Source organism: Podarcis tiliguerta (genome assembly GCF_965153285.1).
Source record: "Podarcis tiliguerta genome assembly, chromosome: 10".
Taxonomy (NCBI): Eukaryota; Metazoa; Chordata; class Lepidosauria; order Squamata; family Lacertidae; genus Podarcis; species Podarcis tiliguerta.
The window spans coordinates 46819430-46835817 of NC_139543.1; the positions used below are offsets into that span (position 1 = coordinate 46819430).

The window sequence follows — 16388 nt, forward strand, 5'->3', positions numbered from 1 at the left end:
TCTTTTTTTAAAGCATCTTTCTGGGCTTACTTTTATCTTCCTTTCTCTGCTTTGCTTTCTTTGATTCCTGTTTGACATGCCTAATACTGATTATCAAAAACTTCATAATGGATTGAACAGGCCTCCACAGATTATCGGCGGATGACTGTTCCATCCATTATGAAATGTTCTGCAGTGCCTTTCTCATTATGCATAAAGTTCCCTGGGATTTTTGTCTATTCCGAGAGGAAGCATCCTCCCTCGTATTGTATTTTCCTTCTTTAATTTAGAGTACATCCAGATGCTGGGGAAAGGGATACATTGAGCTTCCTGTCCCCCCCCCCTTTTTTTTTTTTTATTACTGTGAATCAGAGCTGGTCTCTGGTTCTCTGGATTTAATGCATAGCCCATACATATGGTAGTTTCATGGCTAGCTTACCACATTTCCCCTACCTTCAGAGCAATCAACTAAGTCCCTGCAAGAAGCATGCATGAGTGTAAGAATATGTCAGGGTGATCGTACTATTTTCTTTGTTTAGCCTGTGCCATTTATTTATTTTTGCACTTTCAGAAACGAGTTGGAAAATTTGATTAGCGATCTGCCATTCAACTCAGTGCTGATAACACCCTGTTAAGACATGGTGCTCACATTTAAGATCTAGACATGATCTGAGACACGTCTTTACAATTATCACAAAAGCCTTTGAGGATACAAATAGCACCCCCTGAGGGGATCTAAGTGGGAAATTTCCTCCAAATGAAAAGAGCACTTTCAGAGGAAGGATTTTCCCCAGAAGGTGCAGCAGCAGCAGAAAAGTTAAATTCCTCCCCACCAAACCTGCTTTTGGTCTCAGTAATTGTTGTCATCACCGATAGCAGCTGTTTTTTGTACAATTAAAAACAACAACCATGCACATTCAATGTAAAGATGCATTCAATGTTGTTTGGATCCATCTGTCTCCAGAGACAATAGAGTGCACCTCAAGGGGTGAAGTCAAACCGCTGCATTTGCGCACCAAAGTGACACCCCCTCCCCGGGTGCAAGCACTAGATTCTTGAAATGTAATCTTATCATTCTGCTTGCTTATACCTTTACGTGGCTACTAAAGCCTGCAACCCTGCTTGCCAACCCCCTGCCATCCCCCCACATCAAACCCCTAGAGCTTCCACTTCCTACGCTCAATTTTCACCTTCCCAACCTCATTTCTGAAGCCGCTCTCTCTTCTGCAGCCCCCACTTTGCACCCATTTTCACCTGCATATCCATGCTTCCTCCTCACTCTGTGTGCCTCCCTTCTCACTTCCATACCATAGCCTCTGCTCTTGTGCAATCTGCCTTCTCTTTGGCTCCCCTCCCCTGCAAATCCAGGATTCTGATCCTCCAGCTGGGGCCGTGTGACAACAGCATTCCCTTTTTATGTATATAGCAAGATTCCATTGATTTTTCCCACACGCACCCAAGTTTAGAGGCTCAGCACATATGAGTAATGTCATAAGCAAACTGGGTGCCCAAAAGTTTGTGCTCTGCCAAAAGCTATCCTCCAGTTTCTCATTGGTTTTCTTCCCTGTATGAAAGAAGCTTCCATTTTTTCTGCATCCCTCCCAGGGCACGAAATAATTTCTTTAGAATTTCAGCACAGGGTTTTGTGTGTATTTCACTTTCCCAGTAAACATTTCTCCAGCCTCTCTGCAGGCTCCCCAGCTACCTGTGCTTCCTGATCTAAAAAAGCCCCATGGTAGGAGTTACCTAATAACTTCCCCTGGGCTTTGGTTGAAACATGGGCACCTTGGGAGGCTGCAGAGTACAGACCGCTGGGGAAATGCTTCGTGGGGTAAAATGAAGGACACTCACAAACACCCACAAACAGCACTGCCAAGAGGTGCAGCTCCCCTAGTCAAGAAGATGATTCAAGGGTCCGTTTTACCCTAACGTTGAAAGCCTAATTGCAAAAGACGGAATATGGCTGTATGCCTTTAGCAGGAATTCTCTTGGAAATGGCAAAGTGTGAGAGAGAGGGAGGGAGGTGGAGAGACAGAGAGAGAAAGCCAGGGACAAGCAGAGGAAATGGGGAACACAATAAGAGGAATGATACCGCCAGCCCTCCTCCTCCAGACACATTGGGGAATTCCTTAAGGAGCAATCAAAGCATCACAAAAGATGGAATTATCTAGCGAAGGACACAGGAAGACCAGAAGCAGAGCAGGGATGACGACTTGGAACATCATGGTTTGTTCACAGCTTCACATCTCAGCCACCATTGGCTGGGGAGGACCACACTTGCTCCAGGGATGCAAATAAAACCCACTCCATTTTCAGAAATGGCTTTTTATGATAAAATTCAAAGGCAACAACATCCCAGTACCTTCCGTTCTCCCCTCCCCTCCCCTCCACATTTCCTTCTCCAGACTTTCCGTTTGCTCCTCTGTGCTCTTTGCTTTCCTGCCAAGCTGTGAGAAGCAACCCAGATTTGGCTACAGCCATCTCCAACTCCCTAATCTAAACAAATGGAAACAATTTGTCTGCTCCAGAGCCTCATGTTAGGCATCCTCCAGCTTTTCCTCAAATAACTCGAGAGATACAGTAAACCTGCTGATGCTGCTGTTCTGCCTTCGGTGGGAAGCAAGCAAAACTAGATTCCCTTATATGCCTCAGCCAGGAACGGACCCACCAAACCCTCTCACACAGTTTTTGGGAGGAGAAGCCAGGAAAGCCTCCGGTTGGGATTTCCAACTGGCCAGAATGCGACTCTCTTTGCTTGTTGCCAGAACGGGAGGGTGCAAAGCCAGGAAAATCAAGTCCAATTTAGCACTTAAGAGAGCATATATTAAATGTTTACCATGCACTTGGGCCCTTTAAAGTATTGCACAGCAGCAGCGGCTGTCTCTACCCGGAAGGCTGTCGGTGGGAATGCTCTGCAGCTCTTAAATAGGTTGTGCAAAGAAGATGACTGGCACCATATTGTAGGGAGCATCCAGGGAGACTTGCATTCGTAGGTGTTGGTCTCTGTTATCAAATAAGAAAAGTTGGTGACAGCCAAAAGCAGAGCCTGCGCCATGAACAACACAGGAAAAGAGATCAGAAGCTGCCGTATACTGAATCAGACCATTGGTCCCTCTAGCTCAGTATGGCCTGGCAGTGGCTCCCCAGAATTTCTTCCCAGCCTTACCTGGAGGTACCAGGGATTGAACATAGGACCTTCTCTATGCATAGATGCTGCACCACTGAACTACAGACCTTCCCCAATGAATGCCGTTTGTGCAGTTTTCAGTGGGACTGCAGCGTTGATAGAAATTATTCTCATTTTTTCTTTAAAAAGAGAGTATTATCTTTTTGAATATATCAGCTGGATGTATACATACACACATTTTTATTTAAATTGCATTATCTGTTGGCTATTTCAATACTACTGCTGTTACTAATAGATTGGCTTATTGTCATAGTAACTTAAATCATTTCCAAGACTTCTTTCCCAACATTGTTGTAATTTGTTGTTTGATTTCAGCACTGAATAAATTTCTGCCAACAATCCAGAGAGTCTTTTATTGTCACACATGCTTCCCACATTTTTTAATATAATACATTATCTTATACAACATCACTCTAGTCTATGCCATATATTTTATTTCCAGTCCTCTACTGGTGGAAATTCCTGTTTCCTTCCATTTTGAGCCATTAATACTTGAGCAATGACAAACATATTGCCTAGCCTTTCCTGATACTTATTATGAATTAGCCCAGCCAGTCCACCAAATATGATAGCAAAACTGTGAGAACTATTACCAGCTTGCACCCCAGATTACTTTAACTGCACACATCCAACATTAAAAGGTGCCCAATTTTGAGCTCCAGCAGGATATCTTATGAAAGAAACAATTCACACAACCTTTGTTTCCTCCCTCACAACACCAGGACCTGGGTTCATACAATGAAGCTGAATGGTAGAAAATAATGGTTCAGTAGCACCTTAGTACAGGGACGCGGGTGGCGCTGTGGGTAAAACCTCAGTGCCTAGGACTTGCAGATCGTATGGTCGGTGGTTCGAATCCCCGCGGCGGGGTGAGCTCCTGTCTTTCGGTCCCAGCTCCTGCCCACCTAGCAGTTCGAAAGCACCCTTAAGTGCAAGTAGATAAATAGGTACCGCTTTATAGCGGGAAGGTAAATGGCGTTTCCGTGTGCTGCGCTGGTGCTGGCTCACCAGCTGCAGCTTCGTCACGCTGGCCACGTGACCCGGAAGTGTCTTCGGATGGCGCTGGCTCCCGGCCTCTAGAGCGAGATGAGCACACAACCCTAGAGTCGGACATGACTGGCCCGTACGGGCAGGGGTACCTTTACCTTTACCTTATAGCACCTTAGTAGCATGCACACAAAAGCTCATAAGCTCATACCAAGAACAAACGTAGTTGGTCTCTAAGGTGCTACTGGACACACACACACACACATATATATATGTGTGTGTGTGTGTGTGTGTGTGTGTGTGTGTCCAGTAGCACCTTAGAGATATATATATAATCTACTGCGTCAGACCAACATGGCTACCTACCTGAAGGTAGAAGATAGGAGCAGTCAAAACATAGTGCGTAGTTGAACTATGGAATTCACTGTTACAAGATGTTGTGTTGGCCATCAATCTAGATGGCTTTAAAAAGGCATGAGGGAAATTCCTGGAGGAATCATAAAATTATAGAATTAGAAGGTCCTCCAAGGGCCATCTAGTCCAATGTCCTGCAATGCAGGAATCTCTACTAAAGCATCCCTGATGGATGCCACCCAACCTCTGCTTTAAAACCACAAAGGAAGGAGTCCACCAACTCCCAAAAGGAGACCGTTCCACTGTTAAGACAGCTCGTATTGTCAGAAAGTTCCTCCTGATGTTTAGTTGGAATCTCCTTTCTGGTAACTTAATCCATTGGTTTGGGTCCTATCTTCTGAAGCAGAAGAAAACAAGCTTGCCCCATCCTCCACATGACAGCCCTTTAGATATTTGAAGATGACTATCATATCTCCTCCCAGTCTCCTCCTTCCCAGGCTAAACATACCCAGCTCCTTCAACGGTTCCTCATAAGGCTTCGTTTCCAGACCCCGTGATAATCTTGGTCACCCTCCTCTGCACAGGTTAGAAGCTGTCTTTTATTGAGTCAGACCACTAGTCCACTTTGCTCAGTATGAAGAGGCATCTAGCCAAATGAGGTGGGGAAAGGGCCACTCCTTTGTCACTATAGTAACAGAGCTTACTCTATGAGATGCTGATGGGTACTTAGCTGAGTGGTACTTAGCTGAGTGGGATGCGGGTGGCACTGTGGGTTAAACCACAGAGCCTAGGGCTTGCCGATCAGAAGGTCGGCAGTTTGAATCCCTGCGACGGGGCGAGCTCCCGTTGCTCGGTCCCAGCTCCTGCCAACCTAGCAGTTCGAAAGCACATTAAAGTGCAAGTAGATAAATAGGTACCACTCCGGCGGGAAGTTAAACGGCGTTTCCGTGCGCTGCTCTGGTTTGCCAGAAGTGGCTTAGTCATGCTGGCCACATAACCCAGAAGCTGTACGCCAGCTCCCTTGGCCAATAAAGTGAGATGAGCGCTGCAACCCCAGAGTCGGTCACGACTAGACCTAATGGTCAGGGGTCCCTTTTTACCTTTACTTAGCTGAGTGGCTAAGGCCATGATCAAAGGAGCTGGTTTGACTGGTTCAGCAGGCTTCCTCTTATGGATCCTAACCTTACATACATTGGATCACAGGCCTAGATGGTACCCACAGATATCATCCAGACCAAACCCTAGAACCATAAAATTGTAGAATTAGAAGGGACCCCAAGGGCCATTTAGTCCAACCCCCTGCAATGCCCATGAGAGGATTGAACCCATGACCCTGGCATTATCAACAACACGCCAGCTAAGCTAACTGCCAAACCCACAACAATATTGTGAAATCTGGACAGGAATATGAGCTGCCACACCAGCCCCCTAGTTCACCTTCCCCACTGTGATGAGCTGTTTCTAAAGCCACATCTATATCTAACAATTAGCAGCAGAAAGTGTTGTACAAATCTTTTGGAGTGAGGCATCTCTTTTTGGGCAGGTGATGCTAAGATAATTCACCTAAGTTCTGACACGAAAGTCAGCATCCATTTCTGTGTTTCAACAGAAGACAGGCTGCAATTCCTTCACTCCCTTCCCTGGGCTGGGGGCCCAGTCCGCCTGCGCTTACTCCCAAGTAGACATGCCTCCCTCCACCCTTTCTATGGCCCAGCAAAGGGGCCGGGATGATTAGGCACGGAGCCAGGAAGGAGGCAGGATCTGCTCTATTTTGCAGAGGAAAGAGTTAACGCGGCAGAAACCTAACACCCGCTGGAGCCGTAGAGCCCAAACGCGGAGGGGAGAAAGGGGACGGGACGGGAGCCTCGCAGGCGGGCTGTGCCGGCGGTTTGAGTTTCCTCTGCCAACAACAAGCTATTAAAGACATGGGACTCCGGGCTGGCTTGGCTAGCAGAGGGGATCCAGTGTGCAGAGGGGACTGACCGGCAAGGCAGAGGAGCGGAAACTTTCAGGGATTTTGAAAGAAGGCGGCGGCGACTCTTCCAGGGTGAGCCTGCTGGTGGTCACGGGCTAGGTGTCCCGAGGGAGGGATCCAGGCAAAGAAGAACTCCTTGGCCTTCCGCCCCTTTGCAGCCCCCCGTTCCCTCCTCCGTGTCACTTTTGCGCGCGCGCGTGTGTATGCTTAGCTTGCAAAACTCCAGCCCGGACGCCCCTAATCAAAGGCACATGCCTCGGCAGCAGCAGTTTTTGCCTTCCCCTCGCGCTCCAGCCGTGCCAGCCCCTCCGCCTCTTCTGCAAGGCTTGCATATTCCTGCTTCCACAGCCGCTCTGCAAACTTCCAAAGGGGTGGAGGGTCAAAAGAACACATGGATTATCTTCTTCTTCTTCTTCTTCTTCTTCTTCTTCTTCTTCTTCTTCTTCTTCTTCTTCTTCTTCTTCTTTCAAATGCAAGGGGTGCTGCCTCACCAGAGGGCAGAAGTCAGCTGCATTTTAGACAGTTTTCCGAAACGCACGCGAGGTAGGTCTTCACAGGCACGGTTTGCTAGAGCGGAAACGGAGCTCTTCTCTCCTTCCCCATCCCTAGCAGAAATAATATTTTTTTAAAAAAAATTTTAAATGTGCAAATGCCCTGTCAAGCAACAAAACTTCCCTTTGAATGAGGGTGTTTGGTTTTTGTTCTGGGTGTTTGTTTGTTTGTTTGTTTTGCTCCAGCTTTCCTTCCCATTTTGCAGATCACAAAACTGAGACAGGCTATTATCTGGAGTTCTCAATTGCACACATGTGCAGACTGAAATTAAAGCATCCTTTCAGATGTTCGGTTAGGGTGGGCACTGCAGACAAACTGTCCCACCTAAAAACTGATAGGGGGAAGGGCTCATTGGTACAGCATCTCAGGGAGAGAGCACCTTTGTTGCATGCAGAAGGTCCCAGGTTCAATCCTCTCAAGCATTTCCAGGTAGACCTGGGAATGTCCCCTGCCTGAAACCCTGGAGAGCAGCTGCCAGTCCGTGTAGACAGAACTGAGCTAGATTGACAGATGGAACTGACTTGGTATAAGTCAGCTTCCTATGCTACTATGTTCATAAGATTTCAACACACACATACACACCAGACTTTTAATATTTCTAATACTACTGAGAGTTCATTTTTAGAACAGAAAACTTTCTGGCAAGGAAGAAAGATCAGTTAACAATCTAAACTCTGCCTTCCCGACCGGATGAGCTGTGTTCATCCAAAATGCTCCCTGAATGGGAGGTATCTTTCAAGATCACTATAAATAATACTTATCTCAGTTAAGTCATCCTGGAGGGAAATATCCCCTTGTAATTACTGTGATGTCTGTAATCATGGCAGGGGGCTTAAGAATGGTGCTGAAAAGGGGTAACTTAAGAAAGTTATTATATAAGGAAGGTGTACATTAGCACATATTATTGTTTTCCCGCTTATGGTACCTTTCTAAAGGTAACATGATAAATTATAGGAACAAGACTAAATGTAATGTGGAAGGTCTGTTGATAAGATCTCTTTATGTCTTCTTGTTTGGTTAAAAGCAACTGCTGGAGGAGGGGGAATCTGGATTGCAGGGTGGCGAAGAGGGACTACCCTTCACACCCACAATCCAAACCATTTCCCCATCTTAAATAAAGATGCGAACAAACAAAAAAGCAAAAGGGAGATACAGGAACAACACAGGTCCCTGTGGTTAATAACAATGCCTGATGGCAGCTGTAAATCAGAGAGACTTCACAGCAGGGAAAGTTAATCTCCTCCTACTCCATTGCTGCAACCCCGATCCAAATCCCACTCCCATGGGTGCTTTTAACTGAAGATAAAGGACTCTGAGAAATCCAATCACAGATCTTCCACATCACATCCTGTTTGTCCCATACGTAGCCTCTTGCCCTTATCAAGCTTTCCGTTGGCCAGTGAAGGGATTACTGGTTTTCAAGTTGTTTCTTTGATGCTCCTGGAGATGTATCACCTCTACCACATGTTCTGTACAACCAATGGAGTGATCCTGTGCAGGTCTACTCAAAAGAAAAGGTCCATTGAGGACGTATGCAGAAGATTACGGCCCACAGGAGCTATTCATCATCTCTGAGTGCAGAAGGAACAACCGTGTCACTTGCTGTAAAGTAATTTACCATATGTGCAAACAGGAAATACCTAGAAAGAAGAGAGAGAGAGAGAGAGAGAATCGTCTTCACAGAGGTGCTATATCAATGCTTTCAGGTTTCAAAAACATGACTGACAACCTCTAATTACAAGAGAACAACACATTTGTATTTTAAGGGGGCTTGAGAAGTTGGGTTGTATAAACTCTTACAGTGGTGGGGTGGTACTCAACTAAGTCTTTACTTAGAGTACTGAAATTAACAAACTTTTAAATTAGTCTACTCTGAGTAAAAACTTAGTTGAACACCACCCCTACACTGTAAGACATGGGTAGGCAAACTAAGGCCTGTGGGCCGGATCAGGCCCAATTGCCTTCTGGATCTGGCCTGCGGACAGTCCGGGAACCACTGCATGGATCGCCAGCATGCACGTTCTTTCCCTCTCCCTCTCCCTCCCTCTCCCTCACAGGGCGGCGGTGGCGGCGGCGGTGGCACCGGCGCCTCCTCCCTCCCTCCTCCTAGCTTCTTCCTGCCCTGCCTAGAGAAGGAAGGGAGCTGGGCTTTGTTGGTGCCAGCAGCAGCAGCACTTGAGCAGCTGCCATTTTAAGCAGGCCCTCTCCAGAGCCCTTTCGTGCTCCGCTCATTGTCCTGCCGCCACCGCCAGCCCCTGCCGCTCGCAAGACACAGGTAAGCAGCCATGGGGGCTCATGGTGCTCTTGCATCATTTCTTTTTTCAAAATATAGTCCAGCCCCTCACAAGGTCTGAGGTACAGTGGACCAGCCCCCTGCTGAAAAAGTTTGCTGACCCCTGCTGTAAGAGTTTATCCAACCCATCTCCTCAAACCCCCCAAAATATCAAGAAGAAGAAGAAGAAGAAGAGTTTGGATTTGATATCCCGCCTTTCACTCCCCTTCAGGAGTCTCAAAGCGGCTAACATTCTCCTTTCCCTTCCTCCCCCACAACAAACACTCTGTGAGGTGAGTCGGGCTGAGAGACTTCAGAGAAGTGTGACTGGCCCAAGGTCACCCAGCAGCTGCATGTGGAGGAGCGGGGAATCGAACCCGGTTCCCCAGATTACGAGACTACCACTCTTAACCACTACACCACACTGGCTGAATATTCCCTCATAACTAGAGGCACTCAGCCATGTTTTTGAACCCTGAAATAGCACCTCTCTGAAGAGGATTCGCTCTCGCTCTTCTTTCTTTCTGCTTGCCTGCCCTACCTTCTCCTTGCTTCTGAGGCATTTTTAGTCACAGAGAATCATGGTCCAGAAACACCCTGTCCTTTCACATCCTCTCGATTTCAGTTGCCTTTGTGTTTCCTTCTCTTCCCTGCCAGGTCACTATGGAAACCATCCAAATGCAAGTACCTTTGGTCTTCCTTGTACTCCCACTATTTGTATTTGGGGCTCCCGCTGATGCGTCTGGCCCCCAAGAAGTCACCATCACCTCCAGCAGTTGCAAACGTTGCTGTGATTCCCTGGATGCACCTGGCTCCTCGGAGGCCAATCCCGACAGAAACAGTCCCCACTCCTTGCCATATATTATTCCAGAGGTGCGTCCATATATCAACATTACCATTCTGAAGGGTAAGTGTATATTCAGCTGCTACTCCTCTCCCTTCATTCTTTCCTTCCAGCTTTACCTCAGTGCCTAAAATCATATTTTAAGCTTCCCAATGGGCTGGGGGATATACTTGAATTTTGCCTGTTACTTTGTAAACTTCCGAGTGAAGTGTCATTACTATATACAGTGGTACCTCGGGTTACATACACTTCAGGTTACATATGCTTCAGGTTACAGACTCTGCTAACCCAGAAATAGTACCTCGGGTTAAGCACTTTGCTTCAGGATGTGAACAGAAATCATGCTCCGGCGGCAGCAGGAGGCCCCATTAGCTAAAGTGGTGCTTCAGGTTAAGAACAGTTTCGGTTAAGAACAGACCTCCGGAACGAATTAAGTCCGTAACCAGAGGTACCACTGTATACGCTTGTGTGTATATAACATATATAGAAATGTAATTTGAGTGGTTAATGTGCAAAGCAACTGGCCATTGTGCACATTTACCAGGCCTCATGGAGAGCACATAATCCTTCCATGAAGAGGAAAATGTGCACATTTCCCGGTCAATCAATGCACATTTTACAACGTCTGTTGGCAATTAGGCATATTGACTATGAAAAGTGCACAATTTCCTCTTCATGAAAGGATTATGGGTAGAATTCAATGTCACACTAAGGCCATGTTCCATCAGCCCAAGCTTTTCAGATTGCCAGATAAAACAATCTCCTCCACCCCTGCACAGTGTTCAGGGTGTGCGTCTCCTGACCATCCAAAGCAGAACTGGGGAGGGTATGGAGGGAGGAAATGTTGGTGGGGGAAGCTAGTGGGATTCACTGCCCTGGCTTTCCTAAGTGCAGCAACCCAAATGAATCTGACCCTATGTGAACATTCTCCATGAGAGCCAATGAATGTGCACAACGGTCAGTTGTTACACATATTAACCACTCAATTCACATTCCCCTGAATATGTACAATATGATTGTGTGTGTGTGTGTGTGTGTGTGTGTGTGTGTGTGTAAGCCCAGTACAAGCTTGTTTGTAACTAAAGTTGCCCATAAGTAACATTCCTCAATGCTGGGTAAGTTGCTCATCTGTCTGTAGCAGAACCATAAAAGTCCAAGGAATGGCTCCATTTGGTTAGAAAAGCCTGAAATCAGTTCAGGCCCAAAACCAAAAGTTATCCTCTTTAGGCCAAATGCAAAGCACACAGAGGTTGCCAGCCTGCAACTAATTGAGGAAAGTCTGCCTAGTGGTAGCATATGTTTTACTTGGCTGCAGCCTCCTATCTCTGAGGGCTTCCAAAGACTCTCCTTCTCCAGCTGTCCTTGCATGTGGGACATAGCTGCTGCTTTTGCCCCGCCTTCCGTCACAGATCTTTCCCCACAGCCCACCTCCTTCGCTGGCAGCTGTGTCGTCCTTTTATCACGATGACTGCCAAGGATGCTGCAAAATGCGTGGAAACACATTGTAAGGGATGGTTCCAAGCCCACCCACCAAACCATGGGTGCCCTAAGCCTTTGCTTTCTCTTTCTCTCTCTCCCGCCACAGGAGATAAAGGAGATCAAGGAGAACCTGGGATTCCTGGGAAATGGGGCAAAGAGGGCCCCCCGGGTGAACGGGGAGCCCCGGGCCCGAAGGGCAGCAAGGGGCAGATGGGTGCCCCCGGAGATCCTTGCAAGCACCAGTACGCGGCCTTCTCGGTCGGCCGCAAGAAGGCGCTCCACAGCAGCGAAGGCTACCAGGCCTTGATCTTCGACACGGTCTTCGTGAACCTCTACAGCCACTTTGACATGTTCAAGGGCAAGTTCTACTGCTACGTGGCTGGCCTGTACTTCTTCAGCCTGAACGTCCACACCTGGAACTTCAAGGAGACCTACATGCACGTCATGCGGAACGACCAGGAGGAGGTCATCCTCTACGCCCAGCCCAGCGACCGCAGCATCATGCAGAGCCAAAGCCTGATGCTGGAGCTGCGGGAGAACGATGAGGTCTGGGTGCGCCTCTACAAGCGAGAGCGCGACAACGCCATCTACAGTGACAACGTGGACATCTACATCACCTTCAGCGGCTACCTGATCAAGCCCAGCCTTGAGTAGCTGCTTGCCTCTCAAGCACCTCCGCTGCCCTCCTAAGCATTACTGTAACACTGCCTGTAAGCTGCTGCAAATCATTCACAGAAGGACTGGAAGCATCCGAAGAATGCGGGGCCATTCGAGAAGACCATTTCACTAGAAAATTAAGATGGAAGAAGGGGAATGTTTTGCTGACCAATTCATAAGCCTGCTTGTTTTCAGACAAGATCGTGAGGTTAGAGCTGGGCTTTCTAGGTTATCTGAAATCTTCACACCTGCTACCCCAGACATTTCCCTCATGAGAATATTGGTGCATGGACTTGGAAAGTGGTGCTTCCTTACCGGAATGCCCTAAGTGCTCTTGTTGTACATGAAGGACACAGCTGAATTGAGCAGTCTCAAGTGAGTGACATCTTCATATAAATTCCAAGCTAAACACACCCCGGCAGCCACTATTTTTGCACAATGAGTTCCTCTGGTGCAATTAGACCTTCCTCCCTCTTCTCCAAAATCTGGTTGGGAGGGTCAGGAGAACCCCCCCAAAAAGCTTATGCAGAGAGGGGAGGCAATTCTGCCTGGCAAGTAGAAATGCTTTCTCTGATGGAGCAACTGCCATAGCTCGACTCTGAATCCCACCCATTGTGTGCATGCCATGCTCGTCTCTGAACAGGTTTTGTAGCTCTGTCGGCTGAAATTTAGGTCTCTTCCGTAGGCTGTGCACACAAAGGTCAGAATCCAGCCCACAAATTGTGCATGAGATCAATGGGGCTTACACAACTGTGAACTGGATCATAGCCTGTGATTTTAGAGCTTGTCAGCTGAACAGTCAAGATTTAAACTAGGTGTGCAAAAGATACAGGAAGTGTAAAGAAAGGAATGGTGCAATTACCTTTTTGTAAACATCTGTTTGCCATTGCCATGCAGGGACATTTGCACAGATGGGGAATATGGGCCTAGACTGGTTTAACTTTGATGGTGCCTTAGGTGTTGAAGAAATAAGTCAGCTCAGGCTGGGGCAAACATCAAAGGAAAGAAGGCTGGGAACATTTTTTCTGGTTCTCATAAGTGAGACCTGCACCTATGTACAGGCAATGATCATTTTGCGTGGGGGTTGCTTTCATGACCCCCTCATACACATTGACAGAGCCCACTCCACCCCATTATATCCCCACCCCCTTTTCCAGCCATTTCCAGGTTGCAGTGATGCGCATGTGCACAGTCATGCGTGCACAGTCATGTGCCGTTGCCTCTACTACACTGTAGAGTGCTTTTGTTCAAGATTCCAACTAGCCAGCCCTACCCACTTTGAAGATACTCCATTCCATGCCCTTATTTCCTGCTTTTCCATCCCCCCCCTTCCAGCAGTTAGTCAGTATTCTGTGCCCATTGAGCATACCCAGTCCTTAGGATTTTTTCCTTTAAAAAATGAGTACCTGTGCAAACCTTGGGTCCCACCCCCACCCCACCCCGACTATCTGTAGCTATCACTTTTTTGAGTATTGCTCTTTGCTATACATCATGATCCAAACAAAGATAATGAATTCACTATTAATAATATATAACACATTAATCCTGGGTTGCTTTAAAAAAATGAAAGTCATGTTGCAGGCAGTGGCACAGCACTGGCTAGCTCCTATTCCTGCAGGCAATTCATCAGGAAGCAGTCTGGGATAGAGCAGGGAATGGGTAGCTGTCCATCATAGGAAACAGACCATAGCTCAGTAGTAGAAAGCCCCAGGTTCAGTTCCCCATGTCTACCTAAAAGTATCTTAAGTAGCAGAGCTGGAGACTCCTTGTCTGAATCCTTGGGAAGCTGCTGTCCTGGATTAGTCAGTCCTGGACTAGATGGACTAACAGTCTGACTCGAGAGAAGAAAGCTTTAATGTTCTTCATCAGAAGAAGGAGTAGCAGATGATTTCTCTATTCACCTTGTACTATTCACCATGTGGGCACGGTAGGTGGTTACGCCCCCCCCCCCCCAGTTCCTTGTCTTATGCATATCCAGCAAGCTGCAGCCAGTTTAGAAGGTAGCAAAAGCAACAACCCTTTTCCACCCGCTGGCAAGCTACTTTCACTCATCCAGAACCCTGCTCCTCCTGTTATATAGGGATGATGTTGCTGATCAGCCTTACAGGGATTTTGCCAGGATTGCAGATAGCGCTGGGCAATATCTGGTTTTCAGCATCATGATATATCACCAGCTAAACATGATGTCTGAAATAAGGTTGGAGCTATGTAGAGGCATTGGCTGGCTTCACAGTTTTTCCTACATTGTAAATTTCACATAGCACACACAAACACATCATGATTCGTGATACATCATGATTCACAGCCAGGTCAAAAATTATGAAACCGATATCAAAATATCGGTTTCAATCCAGTTTTGGACAATATATTGATATATTGCCCAGCCCTAATTGCAGAGGTACTTTGAGTAAAGCACTCTGAAGTTTCTAGAGGGCTATGTAGTTGGCATATGGCTGTGCACAATGTTTAGCTGCGACTTTTTATGCACAAGCTGTGAATCTGCACATGCCCCACCAAGCGTACTCGCTGCCTCTCCCACTGCCATGTGGCCAAGTGTGCAGAGACAGCAGACAGGAAAGCAGACCTCTCCTTCCAAGTTGACAGGTCTCTCAGGGGGCAAAGGGTTGTGTGGGGGCAGACATTTTTGCTTTGACCCCCATGGATAGCCCTGCAGAGCAAGGTTATGAGAAAGAGTCAGGAAAGGGGGCTTTCTTCAGATGGGGAAGTCCGGGACTGATTGGACAAGGAACAAAATTCCTCCTCTGTGCAAGGCATAAACGGAGAAACCAGCTGTTGTATATTTGCAACGCGTGGCGTCCCTGTGTCTCTCTAGGGAACAGCAGGAATTTCTAGCACTGAATCGCTTCCAGACCTGAGCTCTGAATTCCTCGAGCCTCTGCTTCCATTCCAATGTCAGCAGAGCTCTCAAATGTTCCTACCGAGAAGTTCTGCGTTTAAAGTCAATAAGGCAAAGTGTGTGGTGTGTCGGTGTTTACTGCTTGCTTTTTGGTGCAAGAGGCTTCTGACTTTTAAAGAAGCTCCTTTGGTGCTAAACCAGGATCCTGGAGATTAATTGGTGCTTAATGAGAGATATATTGCAGACATAGTGGACTGTGGAATTTATGGTGCTTTATAGAGAACCCAAATCCCTCAACCAGATTTCTTGTGTGTGTGTATATTTTCCTAAATATTAAAACTTCTTTATTGCACTTTGAGATGGTTTTTCTCCTTTCGTTCCCACCCTGTTTCTCTGTGAAGCAGCTATGACACTGTGTTGTGCAAGAGTCATGTTACATCCTTTCTACTTCTGCTCTGCAGGATCTGTCAAGATTTTAGCTGCTTAAGAATTGAACGTTTTGTTTCTTTGCAAAAGAGGGGCATTTCTAAAAAGAGGGGAGACCCGGTATAGAGGTATGGCTGGAGGACTGGAACTGGGGGGAAGCTGTAGCTCAGAAGTAGAGTATCTGCTTCCTACACAGGATGTCCCGGGTTCAAGCCTCGACACCTCCAGGTGGGGCAGGGAATGGCCCTTACCTGAAACCCTTGTGAGCTGACAGCCCTGAGTACATGGAGCAATGCTCTGACTCTGGTTCCTGTGTTCTTATGAACATGGGAAACCTCAGGCTCTGTTGCTCAACAGGAACATGAGCTCAACAGTTGACTTTGGGCAAGATACTGCCTTTCAGTCTTACTTGCCTACAGATGTAGTGCAGCTAGAAAGCTGCTCCTTGGAGGAAGTGCAGGATAACAGTACATAACATGAAAGCTAACTTAGGAGTAGCCCCATTCATCTCATTGGGATTATCTTCTGGGTAACCATGCATAGGCAGCTGTATGTTTCAGAATGTCTGGGACTGTTTACTTTGGAGAAAGGGCAGATAAGAGGTGACATGATAGAAGTTTTATCAAATTATTTATGGGATGGAGAATGTGGATCAAGACAAGTTTTTCTCCCTCCTAGCCCTAGAACTCTTGAACAACCAATAAAGCTGCATCAATAGGAGTATAGCATCTAGATCAAGGGAAGTAATAGTGCCACTGTATTCTGCTCTGGTCAGACCTCACCTGGAGTACTGTGTCCAGTTCTGGGCACCACAGTTCA

At 47.0% G+C, this 16388-nt stretch overlaps 1 protein-coding gene and 1 long non-coding RNA gene across 3 annotated transcripts; one reads left to right on the forward strand and one right to left on the reverse strand.

Moving 5' to 3' along the window:
* Nucleotides 1-55: 55 nt before the first annotated feature.
* LOC310658644 lies at nucleotides 56-4670 on the reverse strand. The gene is made up of 2 exons (XR_014502400.1): nucleotides 4520-4670; nucleotides 56-3025 (listed from the first exon to the last, which is right to left on the reverse strand). It is a non-coding gene; the product is annotated as an uncharacterized lncRNA (long non-coding RNA).
* A 1614-nt stretch (nucleotides 4671-6284) lies between these two features.
* On the forward strand, nucleotides 6285-15501 carry C1QTNF6 (C1q and TNF related 6). 2 transcript variants are annotated; one of them, XM_083400849.1, is made up of 3 exons: nucleotides 6285-7025; nucleotides 9964-10213; nucleotides 11736-15501. In XM_083400849.1, exons 2-3 carry the CDS (start codon nucleotides 9970-9972, stop codon nucleotides 12281-12283), a joined length of 792 nt encoding a protein of 263 aa, XP_083256975.1. In that variant the 5' UTR covers nucleotides 6285-7025; nucleotides 9964-9969; the 3' UTR covers nucleotides 12284-15501. The 2 variants fall into 2 exon arrangements, with proteins under 2 accessions (XP_083256975.1, XP_083256974.1); XM_083400848.1 differs by having other exon boundaries at nucleotides 6285-6554.
* The last annotated feature ends 887 nt before the right edge of the window (nucleotides 15502-16388 follow it).

Bases quoted from the DNA above. Each gene is read 5' to 3' on its own strand.
- C1QTNF6 (XM_083400849.1), top strand. From the start codon at position 9,970: ATGGAAACCATCCAAATGCAAGTACCTTTGGTCTTCCTTGTACTCCCA. The intron at 10,214-11,735 runs GTAAGTGTATAT...CTCCCGCCACAG, and splicing joins CAACATTACCATTCTGAAGG to GAGATAAAGGAGATCAAGGA.